The 26692-nt window shown below is 45.7% G+C and overlaps 1 protein-coding gene across 1 annotated transcript in view; it reads right to left on the bottom strand.

Annotated features, from left to right (window-relative positions):
• The window catches only part of Zkscan1 (zinc finger with KRAB and SCAN domains 1), a 47888-nt gene extending 22918 nt beyond the window's left edge, over positions 1-24970 (bottom strand). Inside the window, exons 1-6 of the mRNA XM_045142831.1 lie at positions 24836-24970; positions 15303-15812; positions 13224-13377; positions 9676-9767; positions 9271-9397; positions 5521-6409 (exon numbers count right to left, since the gene is read on the bottom strand). Coding sequence (XP_044998766.1) covers positions 5521-6409; positions 9271-9397; positions 9676-9767; positions 13224-13377; positions 15303-15722 — 1682 coding nt within the window. The 5' untranslated portion in view covers positions 15723-15812; positions 24836-24970. The remainder of the gene's footprint in view (positions 1-5520; positions 6410-9270; positions 9398-9675; positions 9768-13223; positions 13378-15302; positions 15813-24835) is intronic.
• Positions 24971-26692: the final 1722 nt, after the last annotated feature.

Below are 26692 nucleotides of genomic sequence, written 5' to 3'. Positions count from 1 at the left end.
TATGATTTTGTTTGCATAACCACTGACTTTAAAAAAATATTTTATCTATTTATTTGTTTTATTTATTTGAGATAGAGGGAGAGGGAGAATGGGTGCACCAGGGCCTCTAGCCACTGCAAATGAACGCCAGGTGCATGTACCACCTTGTGCATATGGCTTACGTGGGACCTGGATAATTGAACCTGGGTCCTTAGGCTTCCCAGTTAAGCACCTAACCACTAAGCCATTTCTCCAGCCCACCACTAGTAATTTTAAGGCAAGATCTTCCTGCCCTGTATGTATTCCAAGAACCTCTGCTTTCAGCGGAAGCATCCCTCCAACCTGTGCTGATACTGTGGATTGAACCCAGGGCCTTGCATAGGCAATTGCTCTACCACTGAGCCACTCCCCGACTCAGCACCAGTGTCATTAACAGGCTTTGTCTTTGGCTAGGGCAGACTAGAGACACAGCAACAGAAAGCTGTCACCCCAACAGATGCCAGTTTCTCATTTATTCTGGGTTCATTAATCTCCTTTAGACAACTCTCTTCCCTTCTCCATCCTCATACCCGATCTTGTTGGGAGATTATAAAACAGTGACTCAAGCTGTCTGCTCCCTTTTCTGTACGGAATTTACCGTCTGGTCTCCCATTCACTTGTTCCAGGACCTCATTTCCTGTATGTTCCAGCACTTGGTCTCGCTGCTTGCTGAAGAAGGAACATTTTACAGATCAATTATCTCTGCTAATTACTGTGGAATTTCAAAGCATTGCTGTGGAAGTGTGAGAATCGCCAAAATTAAATTTTAGAAATCTGGCTGAAGAGACAGCTCATCAGTTAAGACACTTGCCTGCAAAGCCTAAGGATCTGGGTTCTATTCCCCAGTACCCACATAAAGCCAGATGCAAAGTGGCCCATGCAACTGTAGTTCATGTACAGTAGCTGGAGGCTCTGGCATGCTCATTCTTTTCTCTCTGCTTGCAAACGAAATATTTTTTAAAACTCTTAAAATCACACCAGTCTATGGTTCACTTATTTTTATTTTTCCGTTTGGACCCATGGTTTAGAAGTTACCTAAAATTCACTCTCTACTTTCTGCTGTTTAGAATGACAGAGAAAACATGAGATTGGTGGTATCCAATAGTAAATGGAACCAGACAGTATGAAACCAAGTTCTCATGTTTTAACATTCTGTATTGTGGGATGTGAAAAAGTATTTCCCAAACTTTCGTCTAATTTGCACAACTGGAGATGGCTTACCTCCCGGTAACTTCAAGTTCGTTTTACAAAGCTTTGAAAAGTAAAACATAATTTCATCTTCAGATAGAATAAAAAAATCTGAATAGCAAAATAAGTAACTGCTTTGAAATGTACAGTAGTGTCCATTCTAAAAAGGAAACCTAGATCTATGTTAGGAACTTTCCAAACAATAATGCTTTTCCAGTAGTTGAAATAAAAATCTAACCTCTATAAAGCAATCTGTTGGACCACTTTGCTTTTCTGGTCCTCTATTTTACTTAATTTGCAGAACTTCACTTGCTGTCCCTAAGGGGGAGCACCAGCACCCTCCTGAATATGTGTTTTTTTAGAGCTAGGGTCTCACCCTTTAGCCCAGGCTGGCTGTGAACTCATGATCTTCCTGTCTGCCTCTAAGCTTGCTGAGGGAGTGCTGGCTTACAGGCCTGTACCACACCTGGCTCCCTCACAAGTCTTTCTGGGAGGTTGCTCAGGGTGGGACACACAAAGACAGGGTTCTGCCAGTCAAGTTGGTTGTCACTGTATTTCAATTTGGTCACTCCAAATGATGTAATCGGTCTTCCATGAGGATGGCAGGGTGAATGAACCTGGATAATTGATAAATAGAATCAGCATATCTTTTAAGAATAAAGGTGACAAACTGTAAGATGAAACCATTAAAAATTCACAGCTATGAATCTTCATAAGCCTGCTAACAAGCACACCCGATAGATTAGTAGGAGCCAGGAAGGGACACAGGGGCAGACAAGAGGGAACCTCACGAGTAGGCTTCTCGAGCTTTGAGACCACCCTCCTCCACGGAGGCCTTGCTGGGCGCACCTGTGCCAGGCGTCTAGCCAATAGCATTCCTTGGTGCACTCATATCAACTTTTCTAAGCACCCAGATGTAAGTTAGTGGGAAAGCAGGACTATGGCTCCCAGAATCTGGGCAGGACAAGTGGTCCCACTGATCCCTACCTTCCATTTATGATGCTTTTCTCACGCATTAACTATGGAGAAGGCCCCTCTCCCACCACAAGCTCAGAAGCCACCCACTCCACTCGCTTGCAATGGTGACCAGGCAGTGAGAGGTCACCTCCCTGATTTTGAAGAAGCTGTACATGTTTCCAGAAGTTGTTCCACTTTAGTGTTCTATTAACCTATGTCTCTTCATGAACTTACTTCTCTCTCAAGAAGCACCAAACTATGAGGCTGTTCCCCACCTTCAGTTCTATGAACTGACCTTTTTTGTTTGTTTATAACCGTATCAATTTCTTCATTACTCACTCCAAATACTCTTTTGGAGTGATGGATTCTGTCAAATAGATTAAAACAAAATACATCATCTGTTTACAGGGAATATACAGAATAGGGGGTTGGAGGTACAACACACATTGACATGACATTTATAAAATATAGAAGTACCCAACATGAACATTTTTTGTAAGTTATACATTTTGCTTTCTTTAGCATTCCCCCACATTGTTTCCTCCTGTGGATCTTCTGGAATTGAGATTGAGCTCTTTTTGCAGTGTTGCTGAAATTTACTGCATGACTGGAACATACCCAGGCAATTTTTTGTCCAAAGCAATGAGTGCTAGACATTTAGATTTCCTCACACATAGTATTAGTCTATTTACAGTGTAAGTTTTCAGATACCAAGGCCAGAGATGTGAGTAAAGGCTTTGCCAAACTTATCATACTCTAGAGGACCTGTTCTGGTGTGGACTGCCCCCCATATCAAAGATGTTAGCAGTTTCACTGGATGTCTTTAGTATTAAGTGCCTTACATATCAAGATGTATCACACACCTGCTTAGTCTTGCCTGCCAGGAGGGAGCAGAAATAACCCACACCTGAAGAATCTCACTTCTCTTCATTACAAGGTTAAAGGATGTGTTAAGAACTCTTCACAAAGATCCATTAGGTCAACTAGCATGCTAATGGTTAACTCTAAAGAACTCAAACTGTTAACAGTTAACAGCCTGTTAGAAACTTCTGACTATCCTGAGCACTAACTAGGTGCTGTCAGCATTTCTGACCATGGCCCAGTGACCCTGCACTGAGCAGCTGGTAAGTGCGTGAGATACAATCAATGGTTTTAATAGCCAGTTATCATCTATCTTCTGAGGGAAACATGTCTTCAGATGGTTGCCTCCAAAAGTGCATCTGCAGGCCATCTGAGGCAACCCCAGTGACGAGCGACAGTGAGATGTCCCAATACAACTGGGACCGTACAGGTCATAGGGTCATTGAGAAACAGAGCCCGAGAGGAGGGCGGGGAGGAGGGAAAGGGGGGGAGAGCGAGGGCAGGCGAGCGAGCGCGAGCTGGATGTCAGCATGGAGTTGTTGGGGAGGGAGGAGAAACCAGCCAGTGGGGAAGAACAAAGCCAGTGTGTGGATGAGCTCCCAGAGCTGTGCATGTCATTCCATCCTTTCTCACAGGCCAAAGTCCCAACAAAACAAGCTTCTATGCAAGTATCATAGTGGCTTCTCCAGCAAGACCCTTCAGACATTTCTAACCCCACCCCACAGTGAGACAGGGATAACTTCTGGAACAGCTCTGCTCCCTCCCCTCCCTTATGCTGGTAACTAGCTGACTTTCAACATGGCTTTACCAGGCAACATAAAAGAAATTGCTTAGACACTCTCAGGTAATAAAGCCAGAGAGAGGTCAGCATGGGTGCTGTGCAGGATTCTAGCATGAGCTGCAGCTGAGCTCACAAAGGTCACAACTCACTGGACTTGATGGGAACTCTTAAACCTATCAACAGTCTTCACATTCTTCCCTAGCTTGTATTTCTAGGGTCCTAGAGACCGTCTATAACCACCTGAATGCATTCACAAAGCCATCCCAGCCAAGAGACACCTACATATTCACAATGCATAGTGTCTGTCATCAGCTTTGAGGGAGCCACCTGCATCCTCCTGCAGAGATGAGAGAAAAGAGTGAAGTCCCCAGACCTCATCTTAGTCTTCAGTGATGGGCTACAGAAAGACACTGCGTGCTGCATTACTATGACAAAGTCACACCTCAGTATGGTGGTGTAAGAAAACACCTTCAGTAATAACTAATAATGACAGAGGCTCTGCTGAGCAAAGTTTCTGGTGAAGTGTGGAAAAACATATTCCCTATAACTTCATTTTTTGAAAAGAAAAATCTCATCTTTTGAACTTTAATAGCTATGTTCCAAATGATTTAGAAAGTGCCCTAGTCACCATAGTCACCACGGCTCAGCAGCTGGAAGCTGTCCTTGGACAGTGCTCAGTTTCCTGCTCCAAGCTGGTTAACAGGTATTTCTGGCATTCTGTGGTATTTATTTGCTGATCCATGTTCAGACTCTAGGTAGGCAGCCATCTGGTGCCTTTCGTTTTTATTCAGGACAAAAACAACAATGATCCTAGAGGTTTTTAGCATGCCCTGTGGCTACCCTGGATCAGGAACTCATAATCGCAGGCTTTATTACGCATGTGGAAGTCCTGTGAGCAGTCAGTAGGAAGAAGTGCCTCTCACAAGGTCAGCTATGTCCAGTGCCGTGCTGTTAGGAACATAGCTACATCCCTTGACAACTTAAGTGCCTCTGGAGGTGGGGGATGCTGAAAGCTTCCATCCATGGAGCGGCAGAGGAGCAGAACAGCATACAATCAAGTGCTAGCTTGCGGAGTGCTGGCGTGCTTCAGGGACTTCCAGAAGGGAAAGAAGTATTCTGAACTGCTATTTCAGTAGGACTGACCTCACTGATGAGGATGGAGCCATCTACATTTGGTAGTCCTTTGGAACTGTAGACTGGAGCACATAACCTCTCTTTCAGAAAGAGATAAGAATCTTTGGTTTGACACAGGTCAGCACAGTCATAGATTTCTGTAGCTTTGGTAGGCTACCAGTGATCAGATATAGAACTTACTGGATATATAAAAGCTTGAGCAGCGAATTCCAATGTAGTTTTACCTGCTCATCTTCTCTGAGCAATCTTGACCTGTCAATCACATGTTGTAATTTCGGAGTCAAAGAGTGCCTCAAAGGCATCCTCGTTCTTGGAGAGCTGGACGGTTGACCGTGTATGTGATTTTATCTTGAGTGGACTTTGCTGTGCATTATCCAGTGACCAGCTTTCCCTGCAGCGGCTGAAGATTTATACGCCTACAGACCATATGAAAGCAGAAGATGGCTCACATAATTCTAAGCTGGATCTTTAAGTATGACTTTGAAAGCAATTTGTTGAGGATGATTTTTTTCCCTCCACAGGCACAACTCTGAAACAATTTTTGAAAAAGGGGGAAATCGCTTGATGACAAATCTTTGCCTTACACACAACCTTTCAGGAATGCTCCAAATGCATCCAGGGAGGCTGAGCTGTACTCTGGGGCTCGCTCTCTGGCATGGATTCTGTGGTGCAGCGTAAGAGTTGAGCTCCGCGTAAAGGCCTTGCCACACTTAGTGCACTTGTAGGGCTTTTCTCGAGTGTGAATTCTCCGATGCAAAATAAGGTATGAGTTTCGGTTGAAAGCCTTTCCACACTCGCTACATTCGTAGGGCTTCTCCCCCGTGTGGATTCTCTGGTGCTTTGTGAGGTCTGAGCTCTGGCTAAAGGCTTTCCCACACTCATTACATTCATAGGGCTTCTCTCCAGAGTGGATGCGCTGGTGCAGGATGAGATTTGAGCTGTGACTGAAGGCTTTGCCACATTCGTTGCATTCGTGAGGTTTCTCTCCGGTGTGGATTCGCTGATGCAGGACAAGGTTGGAGTTGAGACTGAAGGCTTTCCCACACTCGCTACATTCATAGGGCTTCTCTCCAGTGTGGATGATCTTATGGCGGATAAGGCTTGAGCTTCTTGTGAAGCACTTTCCACATTCATCGCAACGGTGAGACTTGGCTCCTGGGGGAGTGTCCTCAGAGGTGGGGTTCAAGTTTGAACTCAGACTGAAGCTTCTCCCCAAGCCTTTGCCCTTTTCTCGTGGCCCTCTCTCTCCTGTGGCGGGTTTTTTCTCCTTGGCTGTAGCTGGCCCAGACTCTTTCTTCTCTTTGTTGTTTTTCTCCTCAGGGTTTCTCTGTTGCCTTTCCATTACCCTGCCCTGCTGTTCACGTTTCTCTCCAAACTCTTTCTGGAATCTTCCTGTTGTTTCCCTAGGGCATGTGGAATTTTCAGTGACTTCAGCCTTTGAGGTCGACTCATTCTTGCTGTTTTCACAACCTGACACAATAGAAAATACAAATAGCATCTTTTCCCTGTTTTTTTTTTTTTGTTTTTTTTTCCTTTTCTTTTTCTCCCTGAGGTAGGGTCTTAATCTAGCCCAGGCTGACCTGGAATTCACTATGTAGTCTCAGGATGGCCTTGAACTCACAGAAATCCTCCTACCTCTGCCTCTTAAGTGCTGGGATTAAAGGTGTATACTACCATACCTGGCTGCATCTTTTCCTTTTGAATATACTGATGAATCAAGTGACATTACTTTCCAAGAGCCAGATGTGGTGGCACATGCTTTTAAACCCAGCACTCAGGAAGCAGAGGTAGGAGGATTGCTGAGTTTGGGGCCAAGTCAACCTGGGCTAGAGAGAGCCAACCTCAGAAATAAACAACAACAACAACAACAACAAAAAACCCAAAACAAACAAACAAACAAAACCCAACAACATTGCTTTCTAAGAAGTTTCTGTATGCCTGGGAAATGACTATATAGTATTAACCAAGGGCAAAAGAGAAGCAAGGGGAAAACAATCAGACAATGGGAGTAGAGCTGGGTGGAGGAGGAAGATGAGAGGGTAGGCAAAAAGTAAATAAATAAATAAAAATAAAAAGGCCAAGACAGAGCAGTACACACCTGTGATCCCAGCATGCGGGTGCAGGCAGGAAGATCACAAATTCCAGGCCAGTCTGGCCTACACTGCTAGATCTCATCTCAAAAGCGAGTGAAAAGGATGTGAACGGCACAGTAGAGAATGAACAGGCACTTAGGAAAGGGGTGGGGAATACAGGGACATGAGCGGTCCTGATTCTATTAGCAATCACCTGGTAACTTGAGGGACTACATATTAAAGTCATATAGCTTCCCTGCACCAGGAAGAGCAGCACAGCTGCCTGCGCTCAAGCAACAGAGCCAGGACGAAGGAAAGGGCCGGGACACCCACTATTACCAAAACTGAAAGCCCCACGAGCTGACAGCTGAGCAATGGGAAGGAACCTGACAATCCCGGGGATAGCCCAGGAAGGTGATTTTAAAACACAGCCCTTTACAGCCTACAGCTCACTCCTGCTTTTCAGCAACTGGTATGTTAAAATTGTGGAGTCAGACCTACCTAAAAAACCAAACCAAAAAAAAAAAAAAAAAATTGTGGAGTTTAATTTTTATTGTACATTACTGCATTGTACATTACTGGCTCCTGGCTTTTAAGCGAAGACTAAAACCTAACATACAAAATTTTATATGCTCCATCTGTATAGGAAAAACCCAAGGCATCATTATTTTTAGTTTATTTGATCAGGTCCCCAAGTACAGTAAGTAGACAAGCAAATAACATCTAACTCCCAACTTGAATGATGAAGTCACCAATTAAAACTGGACTAGTTAGAAAGAAGAGGAAGTTGCCTGGAAAACTGCTATGATCCCAGTGTTTGGGAGGTGAAGGAAGGAAGATAAGGAATTCAAGGCCCACCTCAGCTACATAGTGAGTTGAGACTAGCTTGAGCCTTATTGCCCTACCCCCCAAAAGAAAGAGGAAGAATCTTACCTAGTTTTTTTTTTTTGGTTTTTTTTTTTAATTTTTTGAGATAGGGTCTTGCTCAGCCCAGGCTGACCTGGAATTCACTATGTAGTCTCTGGGTGGCCTCCAACTCATAGTGATCCTCCTACCTCTGGCCCCTGCTGGGATTAAAGGTGTGTACTGTCATGCCTGACTCTTTTAAGTATTTTTACAACTTATTCATTGGGGGGAGAAAGGGGGAGAGGGAAGCAGGGGGAGAGGGAAGGAGAAGGAACATGAATGGGTATGCCAGGGCCTCTAGCCACTGCAAACAAACTTCGGATGCATGCGCCATTTTGTGCATCTGGCTTTATGTGGGTACTGAGGAATCAAACCTGGGTCCTTAGGCTTTGTAGCAGATGCCTCAACTGCTAAGCCATCCCCCCCCCCCTCTGAGAAAGAGGCGGTGGGAGGGGAGGAAGAATGAATGGGTGCATCAGGGCCACCAGCTGCAGCAAATGAACTCCAGATGTGGATCTGGCTTACGTAGGTCCTGGAAATCAAATCTGGGTCCTTTGGCTTTGCAGGCAAGTACCTTAACTGTTAAGCCATTTCTCCAGCACACATTCTCTTTCTCAATACTTTTATTTATTTGAGAGAGACAATAAGGTAGATAGAGACAGAGTGAATATGGCAGGCCAGAGCTTCCTGTAACTGCGAATGACATGTGCACTACTTTGTGCATCTGGCTAATGTGGGCATTGAGGAATCAAACCCAGGCCTGCAGTCCTTACAACCCAGGGTCTTTAACTGCTGAGCCATCTCCCTAACCCTGAACTTCTTCGTTCTTATTTTATTCCTATGACCTTAAAGCTCTTCAGAGCTTCCATTTGTTTTGAAAACTGAGAACCTGGTCCTCAGGTGCAAGGCTGTGGAATTCTACAGTGCCTCTGAGCCGTGCTCACATGAGACAGAAGAAGACAGAAGCCCATGCGAGGATGGATGCCTTGGTGGGCTGAGTAACACAGTGCTAGGACAGTGGTCTGGGATTCCACTGATTCTGTCCGGGATGCCTCTACCAGGAGAAATCAGAGGTAGTTAAAGCATAACCCACGAGAGCGGACCAGAACTCTCCCAGGTCACTGAGTGGTTGAAGAGGTGGGTGACGCTCAGAGCACAGAGTTTCTTTCCAATTTCAAAGAACAAAAACTATCTAGACATTAAGAGGAAAGCAGCATCCCCCCCAAAAGAAAACAAAACAAAAAACTTGCCAGGAGCCACAGCACCACGCTATCGTAATAGGAGCACATGCCCTTACTAGCCCACAGAGAGGCAAAGCAATCCTAGCAGACAAGACTCTTGCAGCAGTCTTACCCTGGGCAAACACATTCCTGTAATTCTCCTGCCTGCTGTCCCTACTGAGATTCCTCCGAGCCAGGTTCTGACATCCCCATTCCTCCAGGATGAGGGACACAGCCATGTCCTCGATCTTCACCATTGCCTGAAATAACAGGAGATCCCACACTCAGCTCCCTGCGAAGCAGTCAATTGCACTGCCCAATCCTAGAGTCAGGGGCAGAGTTGACTGCAGGGCTCCAGGACACTGGGAGAGGATGTATGTCCAGAGCCCAGTGGACTGAGCAGGATGGAGTAGAATCGCTAATATAGAGTGGGGAGTGGAGCTTTTCTGTGGACAAGTGTCAAGAGCAAGTGACCGTGGTGGAGGACAGAAAGGTGCTCCAGGAAGAAGCAGGCACTTGAGAGGGGCCCATGGCTCACCTGGGAATCTGCTGTCAATAGTGCAGATGCTGCCGCCTGGTCTCTGGGATGCCCCTCTTGTTGAGGGGCAGGAACGTGGGTGGCAGGGAGAGCTGGAGGAGGAGAAAGGGGCTGTGAGTAAATCAGCTCTCTCTAAGCCTCCCTCAGGGAAGAGCCCCAGGCACTCTCCTTCCTGCACCAGCATGCTCATCATTTAGTGCTTAGTTATCAGAGAAGGCTCCACAGAACAGCGAAGGAAGCAAGTCTTCAAGTTTCCTCAGGACCTCTCTTATTGGAGCTACAGAGTGTCATAAATGGGTCCTTAAAATCATCTGTTCCGAATTCTTTAAAAAAATATTTTATTTTTATTTATTTGAGAGAGACAGAGGAAGAGAGGGAGGGTGGGAGGGAGGGAGGGAGACTGGGCATGCCAGGGCCTCCAGCCACTGCAAACAAACTCTATATGCATGTGCCACCTTGTGCATCTGGCTTATGTGGGTACTGGAGAATTGAACCTGGGTCCTTAGGCTTTGCAGGCAAGTGCCAAATAACTGCAAAGCCCCCCTCCCAAATTTTTGAAAATATCTTATTTTGATTTACTATTTGAGAGAAACAAGAGAGAGGGAGGGAGGAAGAGAATGGGTGTCCCAAACTTTTAGCTTTAAGGGAGAAATATGAGGCCCCCAAGAGGCTAAGTGTAATGCCACTCAGTTTGGAATGGCAGAGCTGAGCTACAGCTCAGGTTCCTACTCTCAGTACACGATCAGTAACATGGGGCCCATGCTTCAAGTCTCACTATGCTTTCTTCCAGTATAAGGATATTAGATTCCCACGTGTGCCTACATTTGTGAAACACACAACACAGCTTGAAAACTTTTTTAGAAATACTGAGCAAGGATGAGATGGCTTAGTGGTTAAGGCGCTTGCCTGTGGAAAGAACTCATGTTCAAATCTCCAGGTCCCACGTGAGCCAGATGCACAGTGATACAAGTGTGCATTGTCGCACAAGGGGTGTTTGGAGTTTGTTTGCAGCAGCTGAAGGCCCTGCCACACCCATTCTCTCTGTCTGCCTCTTGCTCTCTCTCAAAAAAAAAAAAAAAGGGCTGGAGAGATGGCTTAGTGGTTAAGCGCTTGCCTGTGAAGCCTAAGGACCCCGGTTCGAGGCTCGGTTCCCCAGGTCCCACGTTAGCCAGATGCACAAGGGGGCGCACGCATCTGGAGTTCGTTTGCAGAGGCTGGAAGCCCTGGCGCGCCCATTCCCTCTCTCTCTCTCTCTCTCTGTCTTTCTCTCTGTCTCTGTCGCTCTCAAATAAATAAATAACAATTAAAAAAAAAAAAATCCCAAGAAAGGCAAGGGGAGATGGGCCTTCTTACCTCTAGGTAAATTCTTGTCATTTTGTTCCTCTACGCTCTTTCTCATGTGGCCAAATGTATAAAGGTATGGGTGGACATATGTAATGAAAAGTGTCTATACTACATCACATGATCACAATCACAACAACTGCATGCAATGTGTAAAAGAATCAGAAAAAAAAAAATTAAAACTGGCCAGGCATGGTGGCGCATGCCTTTAATCCGAGCACTCAGGAGGCAGAAGTAGGAGGATCACCATGAGGTCAAGGCCACCTTGAGACGAGACTACATAGTGAATTCCAGGTCAGCTTGGGCTAGAATGAGACCCTACCAGGAAAAGCCAAGAGGAAAAAAAAAAAGTAAACTGTAAAGTTAAAATTAGAGTTCATATTTGTCTTGGGCCAGGTATAGTTAGGTTTGGAAATGTCACTAGCAGACAAATGGTGGTGCTGAGCTGCAAAGGTATTGCACAAATGAATGCAAGATCAAATTACTAAGCCTTGTAACCATTTCCAACTATACGATAAGGAAGGCCAAAGCAACATGTAAAGAGAGATCAAGAACCTAACTAAGTCCTCTGAGTTAGGAACCACAGGAAGATGACAGGACAAAAGGGAACTTGAGGAAAAATATGTATAATTCCAGATCATTCCAGAACAACAGACTGAGTAACAATTCTGTGCACAGGGTCTCTAAGACTGTTTCTCCAGCAACCTGAAGCGGTGATATGGTGCCCAGATCTTGACTGTCCTCTCCAGTTTCCTGTCACCCTCTGTGACTCCTGTTTGTGGAAAGAAGCCTCACCAGACCAAAAGGGCATCAACAGAAGAGTTAAACATCATAGCACACTGGACTGTGTGCAGCTCTCCCTGCCTCTGTCTGCTGGCTGTCCTCCAGGATACATGCATAAGGGTGAGAATGCTCCTCCAAGCTCTCCCACCATCCAATACTCCCATCAAAAAGACTCCCAAGCAAACACACTGGTGAAGGAACACGCTCAATGTTCTTGCTTTGTCCTATGTTGTTACTGATATTCTATGCACTTGATTTTAAACTTGGATAATGACATTTTTTATTTTTAAAATATTATTTATTTATTGCAGAGAGAAAGAGGAAGAGTGAGTGAGCAAGAGAGAGAAAGAGTGAGTGAGAGAGCGAGAGAGAGCGTGCCAGGGCCTCCAGCACTGCAAAAGAACTCTAGGTGCATGCGCCACCTTGTGCATCTGCCTTATGTGGGGCCTGATGAATCGAACTGAAGTCCTTTGGCTTTGCAGGCAAATGCCTTAACCACTAAACCATCTCTCCAGCCCCGTTCTGTTGTTTTTGAGGCAAGGTCTCACTCTAGCCAAGGATGATCTGACCTAGAACTCATGCAGTACTCTGGGTTGGCCTTGAATTCACAACAATCCTCCTGCCTCAGTCTCCTGAGTTCTGGGGTTAATGGCATGAGCCACCATGCCTGGATCTAATAAATGGATTTTTATTTAAATGACTTTTAACTGGTTCTCTTCATCTCCTCAATCAAAAGAAAAATTGTCTCCAATGTTTGAAATGTCTGAAAATAATCTAGAAAAGAAGTACCTTATATATTTAAGTAAAATGGATCTTTTGAAAGATTTAGAACCATTTCAAAGATTATTTAAGCCATCCAAGAATGTTTCCAGATCCAGGCATGATATACACACTTGTGATCCCAGCACTCTGGAGGCTGAGGCAGGAGAACCATGAGTTTGAGGCCAGTCTGAGCTACATAGCAAGACTCTGTCTACAAACAAACAAGCAACAGAACTCCAGGTTGGACATAACACTATCAGAAATCTGGCTATGCCTGGTGGTGCACAACTTTAATCTCAGTCCTCAGGAGGAAGAGATAGGAGGATCACTGTGAGACTACATAGTGAATTCCAGGTCAGCCTGGGCTACGGCAAGACCCTACTTCAAAAAAAAAAAAAAAAAATCTGTTAAACACCTGGCATGGCAATAATTTAATAAATGAGGTCATGTTCATGGAGGGCTTTACGCACAGTTCATTTACCTACTTGGTGTCAACATTTAGCTCCTGAGATTGCTCTGTGGGCACTACTTCCCACATACTTTGTAATAATGGCAGGTATGCACAGGAACAGAGTAAGCATGCTCCTTTACTGCAGGCCCTGGTATCGCAGAGGGACACTCCCACCCATCTCTTACTCTTTTCTCATGAATGGGCTTCTTACCTCGGGACTGTACGAGGCGAGGTTTCTGAGATGAATGCTTGAAAGGTGATTGGGTGGCCTCAGGATGGAGTTCAAAGCTTGAGGACTCCTGAACTGGATCCAAGGGTACCATCCCTCTGGCCAGCATCTCAGGCCCATGAACTTGACCTGGGACCTGAGTGAGACACAAGGCTTGTGGGTATTTTTTTTTTTTTTTTTTGAGACAGGGTCATGCTACTTAGCTTAGGCTGCCTTGGAATTTACTATAGCACAAGCTGGCCTCAAATGCACCATCTTCTGAATGTTGGGATTATAGGGGTGTACAACCACACCCAATCAGATAAATTACCCTTTTAAAAAAAGTTTGTTTTTACTTATTTTTAAAATATTATTTATTTATTTATTTGAGAGAGGGAAAGAGGGAGAGAGAGAAAAAGAATGGGCACACCAGGGCTTCCAGCCACTGCCAACAAATTCGAGATACATGTGCCACCTTGTGCATATGGCTTACGTGGATCCTGGGGAATCGAACTGAGGTACTCTGGCTTTGAAGGCAAGTGCCTTAACCACTAAGCCATCTCTCTAGCCCCCTAGTTATTTATTTTATTTATTTATGAGAGACAGAGAGAGAAAGGGAGAATGGGCGTGCCAGGGCCTCTAGCCACTGCAAACAAACTCCAGACACATGTGCTACCACATACAACTGCCTTATGTGGGACCTGGAAAATCAAACCTGGGTCCTTAGGCTTCATAGGCATGCACTTTAACGGCTAAGCTATCTTTCCTGCCCAAATTACTATTTTTTTAATTAAAAAAATGTTTAAGCTGAACATGGTAGTGCACACCTTTAATCCCAGCACTCAGGAGGCAAAGGCAGGAGGATCACCATGAGTTCAAGGCCATCCTGTGACTACATAGTGAATTCCAGATCAGACTGAGCTACAGTGAGACTGTACCTGGAAGCCCCCTCCCCCCAAAAAGTTTTAACTTTTATTTATTTACTAGAAGGAGAAGGGGGGGGGGCACAGAGAATGGGCATGCCAGGGCCTCCAGCTGCTGCAAATGAACTCCAGATACATGTGCCACCTGGGGGCATTGAACCTGGGTCCTTTGGCTTCGCAAGCAAGCACCTTAACTGCTAAGCTTTCCTTTCTGCCCTACCTCACTTAAAAAAAAACAAACTTAAAAGCCGGGCGTGGTGGCGCACGCCTTTAATCCCAGCACTCGGGAGGCAGAGGTAGGAGGATCGCCGAGAGTTCAAGGCCATCCTGAGACTACATAGTCAATTCCAGGTCAGCCTGAGCCAGAGTGAGACCCTACCTCGAAATACCAAAAAAAACCCAAAAAACAAAAAAAACTTTATTATTATTATTATTATTTTTGAGAGAGCAAGAGAGAATTGGCACACCAGGGTCTCAACCACTGAAATCAAACTCAGGATGTTTATGCCACCTAGTGGGCATGTGTGACCTTGTACTTGCCTCACCTTTGTGTATCTGACTAATGTGGGATCTGGAGAGCAGAACATGGGTCCTTAGGCTTTCCAGGCAAGCACCTTGATCACTAAGCCATCTCTGCAGCCCTGGTAAATCACTTTTAAAATAGGAATTAAAATATTAAAGCCAAGACTGTAAGTGTGCCAGTGGGTATAGAAATATGGCAGATAGAACACAATTTTTGAAGGGTGCTAGGGATTGAACCCCAGGGCCTTACAAATACCAATAACAGTTTCTACCCTGAACGACAATGCTCCAAGTCTCCAGAGTCCTTTTTTTGTTTTTAAAGAAAATATTTTTACTTATTTGATAGATAAAATAGATGAGGGGGAGGGAGAAGGGCCTTTTGCACATGAACTCCAGATGCATGTGCCATTTTGTATATGTGGTTGTACATGGATACTGAATAATCAAACCTGGAATGGCAGGCTTTGCAAGCAAATGCCTCTAACCACTGTGCCAGCCTCCAGAGAATACCTGGTAACAGCCTAGAAAGCAGGCAGACAAACCATCCCAAAGACTCCTAATACCTTTGAGTCAGTGACTTTCCCAGCCCCCGAGTCCGCACCCTTGCCCCACATACAGATGCCACCACTCTGTTCACCTGCTGTCCTGACAGATCCAGCTCCAAGTCTTCCAGAAGCGTCACGGCCTCCTCTCCACTGTCGGGCCGGTACTCCTGCAGCCAGACCTGCAGCTCCTTGGGCAGGATGGAAAGGAACTGCTCCAGCACTAGCAGCTCCAGGATCTGCTCCTTGGTGTTGATTTCCGGTCGCAGCCACTGATGACAAAGTTCCTTCAGTCGACTCAGAGCTTCCCGAGGCCCGAAAGTGTTCTGGTAGCAGAAGCGCCTGAAACGCTGGCGGAAAATCTCCGGGTCCGGAGGAGGCGTCTCCTGCAGACTGGAATCTTGCCCCCACATGTGGTCCTCATCTTCCTCTTCTACCTTCACAATGACAATACCATCCTTCTCCTGAACAGCCTGGGGGGACAGACCCGTGGCTTCCCTTGATTCAGCAGTCATTATTCAGGTTCAGAGAACAGGCGCAATCCAAACCGGGTCTGCTGGCCTTTATTTCCGAGGAACCGTTTTCTACTGGCTTCTGTACTATTACTGAAATACCAAAAGAAGTTTGAGTCCCTTTATAAAAGTGTCCCGCACTGCTAATACTTCATCTGAGGTTATAATTCAAGGCACTAGGTATGCCACTGAAAAATACAGAAGAAATAAACAAAAAAACACAGGGTTGACAGGCTCCACTTCTAATATTCAGTTTTGCAAACAGAAACCTTCGGCAGATGACTTCCAAACTCAGGACGTTTGCCTGGAGTCGGAGCAACCTCCTTCCAGGGGAACAGCAGGTTATGAAGTGGGGCCATGTGCAATGTTTAGGTTAGTGTGCCCCAAGGGCCAGGTGAAAGGTAGCACACAGCAATGTCTTAGCCACAACCAAGAGGTAAAAACCAATGTCTACAGCTGGAGAGATGGCTTAGCGGTTAGGGTGCTTGCCTGCAAAGCCAAAGGACCCAGGTTCAATTCCCCAGGACCCATGTAAGCCAGATGCACAAGGTGGTGCATGCATCTGGGGTTCATTTTTAGGGGCTGGAAACCCTGGCATGCCCATTCTCTCTCTCTGTCTCTCTCATATACAACTAACACCACCAAAACCAACCAACCAACCAACCAAACGCAATGTTCACCTAGTGACTAAACAAAGTCACCAATGAGTTAGAAAGCAGCTGGCTTAAAGAAAAGTATATGTATACCCTCCAAGGCTCAGGGACCATTGTGGAAGAGCCAACAGGAAGAATGTAAGATCTAAAGGAAAGGGAGGACTGCTTACAAGGCTGTCATCCAGGCACAAAGTAGCCTTGATCTTCATCACCTCACAGTGGGTGACAGCTGATTCTATTTATACAAGGCCTGTGTAACAGAAGGAAAAAAACAACAGCATCAAACAGAAGGAAAAAAACAACAGCATCAAACAGAAGGGGGGTGCTGGACAGATGGCTTAGCAATTAAGGTGTTTGCCTGCAAAGCCTAAGGATCCAGGCTTGGTTGCCCAGCACCCATGCAAAGCCAGACACACAAAGTGGTGCATGTATCTGGGGAGTTGGTCTGCAGTGACTAGAGACCCTGGTGTGCCCATTCTTTCTCTGCTTGCAAGTAAATAAATTTAAAAGAAATAGAAGGGGGACTAGTTGCAAGAAGGGATTCCGTAAAGGGGAGGCTTGGGAAGGGGAGCAGTGGGTAGTTTTATATATTTTAAAAATACTTTTGGAAGTTGTCAATAAAAAGCTTAAAAAGTGGGTGTGAAATAATAAGAAAACATGTGTATGAAGGGCCTCCATTGTTATGTAGTTCTAACTGCCAATATATATATATCAAATATCATGGAAGATGTTCTTACATGTTATAAAACCTTGGAACTATGTTCTAACCTGTTTAAAAAAATCTTCCCAGTGAAGAATTTCAGAGAAACTTGTCCTTTTAAAAAAACTTCAGAGGTGCTGGAGAGATGGCTTAGCAGTTAAGGCATCTGCCTACAAAGCCAAAGGATCCTGGTTCCATTTCCTAGGACCCACGGAAGACAGATGTACAAGGTGGCACATGCACCTGAAGTTCGTTTGCAGTGGCTGGAGGCCCTGGCATGCCCATTTTCTCTCTTTCCCCCTCCCTCCTTCCTTGTCAAATAAATAAATAAAAATAAAATATTAAAAAAAAACTTCAAGGTAGTCTGTAAGGACTGGTCAGATTTTTTTTTTTTAATTTCACAATTTCTACAACTTCAAATGCTTTACATACAAGACTACTTTTAGTTTCTTCTTTTTTGAGGTAGGGTCTCACTCTAGCTCAGGCTGACCTGAAATTCACTATGTAGTCTCAGGTTGGCCTCAAAATTCAGTGATCCTCCAACCTCTACCTCCCAAGTGCTGGGATTAAAGGTGTGCACCACCATGCCCAGCTTTATTTTTTTAATTTTTATTTTTATTTATCCGAGAAAGACACAGACAGTGAGAGAGAATAGTTACTCCAGGGCCTCCAGCCACTGCGAACAAACTCTAGATGCGTGCGCCACCTTGTGCATCTGGCATTTGCCTGTGAAGCCTAAGGACCCAGGTTTGACTGCCCAGAACCCATATAAGCCAGACGCACAAGGTGATGCATGTGTGTGTGCAAGGTCAAACGTGTACAATGTGGCACATATGTCCAGAATTTTTTTTTTTGGTTTCCACTGTTTATTACTAATATAAAAAAATGTTAAAAAGAAAGAAAAAATCATTCTCAGTTCTCCAACAGCATTCACTCTTCCCTCTTGCCCACACAACTCCTGACCCACTTCCTCAGGGCCAGCTCAAAACCCAAACCACTCACCGCCGTTTTCACAGAAAACAACCAGTGTCAGGGATGTGAGGGGAGAGGTCTCAGGAGGGCAACAGTACTGTCCAGACTCCACCCAAAGACAGGCCAAGTGGAGGTTCACAGAAACCAAACAAAAGGACTAGTGGCCTCACAAGGACAGACCTAACTAAAATGGGCTAGGCAGGAGGTGGGAAAGGAGGCCCACATGGGGCTTTACAAGACATCACTGGCCGGTGTGAGACCCAGAATAAATGACACCAGAGCAAAGGGGAGGACTGGGAGGCAGTCTGTGGAAATTTCACAATTCTCCCATGTTGGGAGGCAGGTAATGTCTAAAGGGCACCAAGAGCCTCACTCATTTTGGCAGAGAAACTTATGCTAGTGTAGGGAAGTCACAAAAATGCCACATACACTGAGAAAGGCTACGAGGGGATGCACGGTTTCACAGAGCACAGTCACAACAGGCCATACTGGTGGGATCATGCTATTGACAGACACGAGATGTCCAAAAGTAGGGAGAGATCTTTCAGGGAGCATCTCTGAGGCAGTCACCCAGACCTGATCCCTAACAGTCAGACAACCTGGTGATATCCAGAATTTGATTGCAGTGGCTAGAGGCCTTGGCATGCCAATTCTCTCTCTCACACAAAAATAAAAAAGAACCACCAACTGCTGTATCACAGTGAGTTAAACCAAAAGCTTTACTTTACCTTTTGCATAGGAACTGAACCCAAGGCCTTGTACATGCCAGGAACACGCTCTACTACTAGGCTACATCTACAGTTCAAACCAAATGTTTTAAAGCAGCAGACACAATCACATGGTTCTCAGTAAAGAGCCCTAAGGCGTCCTGATGGAAAAGGGACCATATACAATCTTTCAGTATCACAGTACGCTACACACACTAGAGCAGAACACGTATGTAACTTTCATAGGGTACTGATAGTAATGCAGTTGTCTTCCTTGTTCTTTAGCCATTATACATGTGGGATAGAGAAGGGCTTTTGGATAGAGAAGGGCTTCGAAAAGGACAGCCTGTGAAGGCAATGAATAACCACGCAGGCCTCATCTACCATCAGTTTCCACCAAACTCACTGTGTGAGTGAAGTCCCCTGGGGACGAGTGACATAGCAGAAGATGCAAGTAAGAACTATGTTCGCCAACAGGTGAGCCATCCCAATGGCAGGACTTGAGCAGAGCAGCTGGCAGGGAGAGGTCTGTGCAAATCTCATCCTGTTTTAGCAATGGAGCAGGACACTGCTTGGGCCAAAGGGAAGAACAAATGAGACCCACAGGAACTGGGTATGGGCACATTCCCTCTGCCTCCAACTAGGACATATCCTTCCCCCACCTCCAATGTTTCTGCTCTTCTTTGGGACTAGAGAACCCAAACAGCACAACGGGGTACCCTAGGTGACCTGGAATTCACTATGTAGTCTCAGGGTGGCTTTGAACTCATGGTGATCCACCTATCTCTGCCACTCAAGTACTGGGCTTAAAGGTATGCGCCACCATGCCCAGCTTTGACCAGACTACCTCTTTACCAAGCATTTGCTGCCACGTTATTTCTCTAGCTGCTTCTTCCCCAGTACTCTGAGTATTCCTGCCTGCCTGCCTTCCTTCTTTCCTCAGCCATGAAGGGTCTGCTTCTTTGAAGGCATTTCTTTCTACTTCTTAGACTGTTCAACAAGGCTCCGTGCAAGCACTATTACTATTGTACGGCTGGTGAACCTAACCCAGGTACTGGTATATGTGAGGTAAGTGTCCTACAACTAAGCTCCATCTTTGGCCAAGCATTTTCTTTAACGCGTGATTAAAGTGGAGCCTGTGGTGCACAGCTGTAATCCCAGCTACTTGGGTGGCTAAGTCAGGGAAATTAAAAGTTCACGACCTATAGAGACTACAGAGTGAGTTCAGTGCCAGCCTGGACAACTTAGTGACACTGTCTCAACTTAAAAATGTAAGCTGGAGAATTTGCTCAGTGGTTAAGGTGTCTGTCTGCAAAGCCTGAGGACCCAGGTTTGATTCCCCAGTACCTATGTAAAGCCAGAAGCACAATGTGGCACATGCATCTGAAGTTTGTCTGCAGTGGCTCAATGCCCAGGCGCACTCATCCTCCTTCTCTCAGCTTATAAATAGAAAACTTTATTATTTTTTTTAATGAGTTGGGTGTGGTGGTGCACACCTGTAATCCCAGCACATGGGAGATGGAGGTAGAAGGATGCGGAGCTTAAGGCCAGGCTTGCCTATACTGCTGTTTGAGGTACACTAGGACCATGAGACCTTGTCTAAAATCAAAAACCAACAAAAAGTAAAATAAACTTAAAGAATACAATTGTAGGGCTGGAGAGATTGCTTAGTGGTTAAGGCACCTTGTCTCAAAGCCAAAGGACCCAGGCTGGATTCCCCAGGACCTATGTAAGCCAGATGGACAAGGTGGTGCATGGGTCCAGAGTTCGTATGCAGCAGCCGGAGGCCCTAGCACACCTGTTTTTTTTTTGTTCCCCTCTCTCTCCCTCAAATAAATAATTTTACAATAAAAGAAAATAATTGATTACAATTTCTAGCCTACTTAGATTAGCAACGAGAAAAATCCTCTAACAGTAGAAGCAGCGTGGGCTGGAACAACCAAATTATGTCTCCCATAAATAAGACACATGCCTGAGTGAGTTACTTAATTCCTCTGGTTTTCAGTCTCCTTATTAGCACATGGGGGGGAAGAGAGGAAAGAGCAAATTACCTCTGAGGTTCTTCTGATATGAAAGACCTCCTGATATCATATCTACTTTAAAAAAAATCACCGCAAGCCGGGTGTGGTGATGCACACCTTTAATCCCAGCACTTGGGAGGCAGAGATAGGAGGATCACTGTGAGTTCGAGGCCACCCTGAGACCACATAGTGAATTCCAGGTCAGCCTGGGCTAGAGAGAGACCCTACCTTGAAAAATGAAAAAAAAAAAAAAAAAAAAAAATCACCCCAGTAACTGTTTTCACAAAAGATAAATGATTTCCTTACAACCCCCCAATGGGGGAAACTTGGGAGTCTTATAGGTTCAGTTTATTTCAAAGACAGTGTTCTAGCCAGACATGGTGGCACACATCTTTTTTAATCCCAGCACTCGGGAGGCAGAGGTAGAAAGACTGCCCTGAGTTCAAGGCCACCCTGAGACTACATAGTGAATTTCAGGTTGGCCAAGGCTAGAGCGAGGCCCTACCTTGAAAAACCAAAACAAACAAACAAACAAAAAACACAACAACACAGGGGGCTGGAGAGATGCCTTAGTAGTTAAGGTGCTTGATTACAAAGCCTAATGACTCGAGTTTGATTCCCTAGTACCCACATAAAGCCAGATGCATAAAGGGGTGCATGCATTTGGGGTTTGTCTACAGAGGCTAGAAGCCCTGGCATGCTCACTGTATTTCTGTGTCTACCTCTCTCTGCTTGCAAATAAATAAATAAATACAATAAACATATTTAAAACAAACAAACAAACAAACAAATGAGACAGTTTTTTCAAAAGTCCAGTATCTCTTCCAGGGATACCCTTTAAAGGTTAAATAGTCAATTATCCTTCCATTTCCACTTTTATTTATTTAATTTTTATTTTATTTATCCATTTTCAGAGGGGGGGGAGGAGAGAGGGAGGGAGGGAGGGAAGGGTAGACAGAGAGAATGGACATGTCAGGCCATCCTGCCACTGCAAACAATCTCCAGGTGCATGCACCCCTTTGTGCATCCAGCTTATGTGGGTACTGAGGAATTGAACCTATGTCCTTAGGCTTCGCAAGCAAGAGCCTTAACTGCTAAGTCATCTCTCCAGCCCCCCCTTTACTTATTTTTGTTTTATTTATCCATTTTGAGAAGGAGGACAGATAGAGAGCATATCCACTTTTCTAAAAAAAAACAAGTGGGTCAGAGAGATGACTTAGTGGTTAAGGCACTTGCCTGCGAAGCCTAAGGACCCATTTTGATTTTCCAGATCCTATGTAAGCCAGATGCACAAAGGTGAGGCAAGTGCAAGGTTGCACATACCCACTATGTGGCACATGCATCTGGAGTTTGATTGCAGTGGCTGAGGCCCTGGCGTGCCAATTTCCTTGCTCTCTGTCTCTCTCTAAACATACACACACACACACACAAACACACACACCCCACAGGTAATGGGGCTGGAGAGGAGGCTCAGTGGTTAAGGCGCTTGCTAGTAAAGCCAAAGGACCCAGGTTCCATTCCCCAGTACCCACATAAAGCCAGATGCACAAGGTGGTACATGCATCTAGAGTTCATCTGCAGTGGCTAGAGGTCCTGGCCTGCCCATTCTGCCTTTCTCTCTCTCCCTTTCCCTCTCCCTCTCTCTCTCTCTCAAATAATTAACTTTTTTTTGAGGTAGGGTCTCACTCTAGCTCAGGCTGACCTGGAATTCACTGTGTAGCCTCAGGGTGGCCTCAAACTCATGGCGATTCTCCTACCTCTGCCTTCTGAGTGCTGCGATTAAGGGTGTGCACCACCATGCCCGACTCTGCCATGTTATTTTTCATGCTGCTGCTTCCCCTGTACTCTACAGATTCCTGCCTTTCAGCCACCAAGGATATGTGCGCAACCACCCACACTAATAATAATAATAATAATAATAATAAAAGATTCTATGCTTTAAAACAAAAGGACAGTAGTAGCCTACTGTGGTGGTCCATGCCTGTGATCCTAGAACACAGTAGGGCAACAGCAGGAGTTTGGGGCCAGCCTGGGCTACAGAGTGAGATACTGCCCCAATGAGACCAAGCAGGCAACAGCTTACCCAAAGAATAATAACACTGCCACAGAATAAAGTTTCAGCACATTTGTATTTAGATACAAAACATTTGAAAAATTTCAAATATAAAAATCAAGTAGAGAATCACCAATTGTAACAGTATCAAGTAGAAGATTTCCCTTTTTGTGTTTTAGGACGGGTGAAAACTGCCTCAATAATGAATCTTGTGCAGTAATTCAGACAGAACTCAATAATCTAGAGAGACTGTGGGGCAAGTCTCACTATGGTTCCCTACGCAATACAGCTATTTCTCCACATTTGACCAGCTTTTATAGTAAATGTGCTTGTTGATGTGGTTACAATGAATTCCCCACAACTCAACAAGTATTTATTGACCGCCTCCAATCCGCCTAGCACTGCCCTGTACAATAAATGCTTTCTTTGGTCCCAGGCCATGTAACAGCCACTCTATAATCAAAGTATGGTTTTGTGGACGAGGCTGCAGGAGGAGGACGGGAGGAAGGGGGACTCGGTCAGACTACACTGTAGCTGAATCTTTTTCAGTTCCACCAATCAACTCAGATTATTTCATAGCTGGAAGGGCCTTTGTGGAAATTCGAGTTCAATTTTATGGATAACAGAATTGATAGTTGGTAAATGTTTTGTCTTATTCAAAGTCACTCGGCTAATCAACCTTTTATTGGCCCAGTGTGATTTCCCCAAATTCCCCTTACACCTCACTACTCCAGGCCAAAGCAGAGTGAATGGAAATCCCCCCGCACCCCCCCCACACACAAAAGAAAAACCAATGAAATCTCCCAGATGGCTCATTTTTCAAGTATTTTTCTTAAAAAAGAAAACAGCTTTCAAAATACTCTATAAACTTAAGCCAGGCATGGTGGCGCACTCCTTTAATCTCAGCACTTGGGAGGCAGAGGTAGGAGGATCATGGAGAGTGCCAGGCCAACCTGAGAAGACATAGTGAATTCCAGGTCAGCCAGGGCTACAGCGAGACCCTCACCTCGAAAAACCAAAACACAAAAACCATATAGTTCAGGCTGCTCTCAAATCACCTTCTTTGTATAAATAACCAAAGCATGTTAGAGCCAAAGGGTGGGGGTGGGGCAGAGTACTTCGGAACAGTGCATTCTAGACACTAAGTGACCGTTATATTCATGACCTTACAGTGGCCGTCAGTACCTACCTAAGACCTGCATGCACAATGCGGGAGGGGGGGGGAAGGAAATCAGATGACAAGGAAACAGGAGGAGCCAGGCGTGATGGCAAACACCTTCTGTCCCAGCACTTGGGAGACTGAGGTAGGAGGATCATTGTGGGTTCGAGGTCAGCCTGGGCCAGTAGACCCTACCTCGAAAACAAAACAAACCACCACCAACAACAACAAAAAAGACGGAGAAGGACTTCTTGGAAAGAAGGGGCTCAGAGCAGGGTGCGGGGTGGGGAGGGACAAAGGAGGATGGTGGGAGGGGACGACGATGAAGGTACAGTTTGTGTACGGAGGCTGTCAATAAAAAGTCAAAACAGAAACAACCCTGTCGTTGCCGCTCGGTGTTGGGGAGGGAGGGAAACAGCAGGTGATCGGGAAACGTAAGCACTACCTCGAAACGTGTCCCGATCCAGGCCTTCCGCGAGTTTCCCTCGGGGGAGGGGGGAAGAGGCGGAGGAGGGAGCAGGGCAGGGCAGCAAGTACGGGCGACCGCAGAAATACCAAAGCCGCCTTTCACCGGGAAAATCCAAGAAATGGCGACGCAGGGAGGGCGGCGGCGGCGGCGGGCAGGGGTCAGCTCCCAGGCGACCGTGACACGGCGGGAGCAGGGTCACCGGGGCTCCGAGCACGTCCGGCCGTGGGAACCACCCCCCCCCCCACCGGGCCGGGCCCGCCCGCCCCACCGGCAGCGTCGCCCCGGGAGACGGCGCGTCCTCCGGCCGGGGTGGGGAGACGGTTCCCCGGGGTCCACCTCACGCACACGCCCCTCCTCCCCGGAAACCCGCTCCGAGTCTCACCGTGGGCCCCGGGAGCCGCCTGGGCGGGGAGGAGGCTGGGCTGGGCGGGCACGCCGAGCCGACTGCGGAGCTCAGGCCCGCCCGAGGGGCACCGCGCAGCCCCTCACACACACACTCCTCAGGCCCTCCCGATGCCTCGGCTCCGACACAATTGAGTCACAAAGGCCGGAAGTGTGTCAGCGCCTCACCTTCCGGGACCGCGCGCCGCTTCCGGGTGCTCTCTAGGAGGTCGGGAGGACTGTGCGTCTCGTTGGTCAAGTCTCTTTCTGGCCAGGTCCTCCTCCCCCTCCCTTCCCTCCAGCTTGCAAGTCCTCAGTTAATGAAGGGGGCAGAGAGGGATGTTCGGTCTTTTCCTAATGCACATAGATTCTCCAGCAACCACAATAGTCTAGAATATATATATTTATATATAAGCACTTATATATAATATACACATATATCTAAATATAATATAATCTATCTATATATAATATAATATATATGTATATAGACTATAGAATATATATATGCGTGTGTGTGTATATATATATATATATGTGTGTGTGTGTGTGTGTGTGTGTGTGTGTATATATATATATATATATATTTTTTTTTTTTTTGAGCTCTCCTGTCTTTTCCCTCTTGGGCAGTTCTTGCAGTAATTACAGTTATTACTAAGTAGTTAGCGATAGGAGTAATTGCGTGTCTGTGGCAGAGGAACTGAAGAAAGGGGTGTAGGCAGAGGAAGATCAAAGGGAAACCCCCGAGAAGGCTGGTTTCACAAATCTGCCCCAGTGAGTTGTGCCAATTGAGTAGGTGGTATTTTCAAATACTTGGCCCGTGGACAAAAGACATCTTTCTGTAAACAAGATAGTTATAAGGTTCTGAGCTTTGCTTATGTGGGTAGACGCTATTATAGAAGTTTTAAAGGCGTTTGCCGAGCGATTGCAGACACCTTTGCCTTGGAGGTGCTTTCTTCACCTACCACAGTTACAGCCCTTACTGCTTCTCTAAGGATCTCCTTGTGCAAGGTTGTGACTGTCCTCGACCTTCCAAAGACAAGCTCATGGGAGACATCTGATGGAGTAGCTTGGATGTATGACTGCTACTGCTTGGGGAGATAACTGTATAAAAATGCTCTAAAACTAAAAATCAAATGTCATAAAAGGAAATTTGCAAAATGGAGAAAAATCACCTATCCTCTCTCCACCCTAACATAACTATAATGTGTTCTTTGAGGGCCTTTCTATGTAGCCCAGGCTAACATAGAACTCTACATAGTTCAGGCTGGGGCGGGGCATGGTGTTGCACACCTTTAATCCTAGCACTCAGGGATGCTAAGGTAGTAGGACCAGTGTGAGTTTGAGGTCACCCTGAGACTGCATAGTGAGTTGCTGGTTAGCCTGGACTAGAGAGAGACCCTACCTTGAAAAACCAAAAACACAAAAAACATATAGCTCAGGCTGCACTCAAACAATCTTCTTTGTATAACCAGAAACCTAGGATAAAATTTACTGTGCTTAACAACAAAGTTTTTTTAAATATTTTTTTTTTATTTGAGAGAGAGAGAGAAAGAGGTAGACAGAGAGCGAATGGGTCTGCCAGGGCCTCCAGCCACTGAAAATGAACTCCAGATGCATGTGCCTCCTTGTGCATCTATCTTATGTGGGTCCTCGGGAATTGAACCTGACTCCTTTGGCTTTGCAGGCAAATGCTTTAACTACTAAGCCATATCTCCAGCCCAACAACAAAGTTTTTTTTTTGTTTGTTTTTTTGTTTTAAAGTTTTAATAAATCAGGAAACTGAATAGAGGTTAGATCTCTTTGCCCTGTGTTGCCTTACTGCATCATCTCCTCCATCACTTCATCTCCCAAACCC

This window comes from Jaculus jaculus, chromosome 2 (genome assembly GCF_020740685.1).
Source record: "Jaculus jaculus isolate mJacJac1 chromosome 2, mJacJac1.mat.Y.cur, whole genome shotgun sequence".
Classification (NCBI taxonomy): Eukaryota; Metazoa; Chordata; class Mammalia; order Rodentia; family Dipodidae; genus Jaculus; species Jaculus jaculus.
This window is presented reverse-complemented; position numbering and strand designations above follow the sequence as displayed.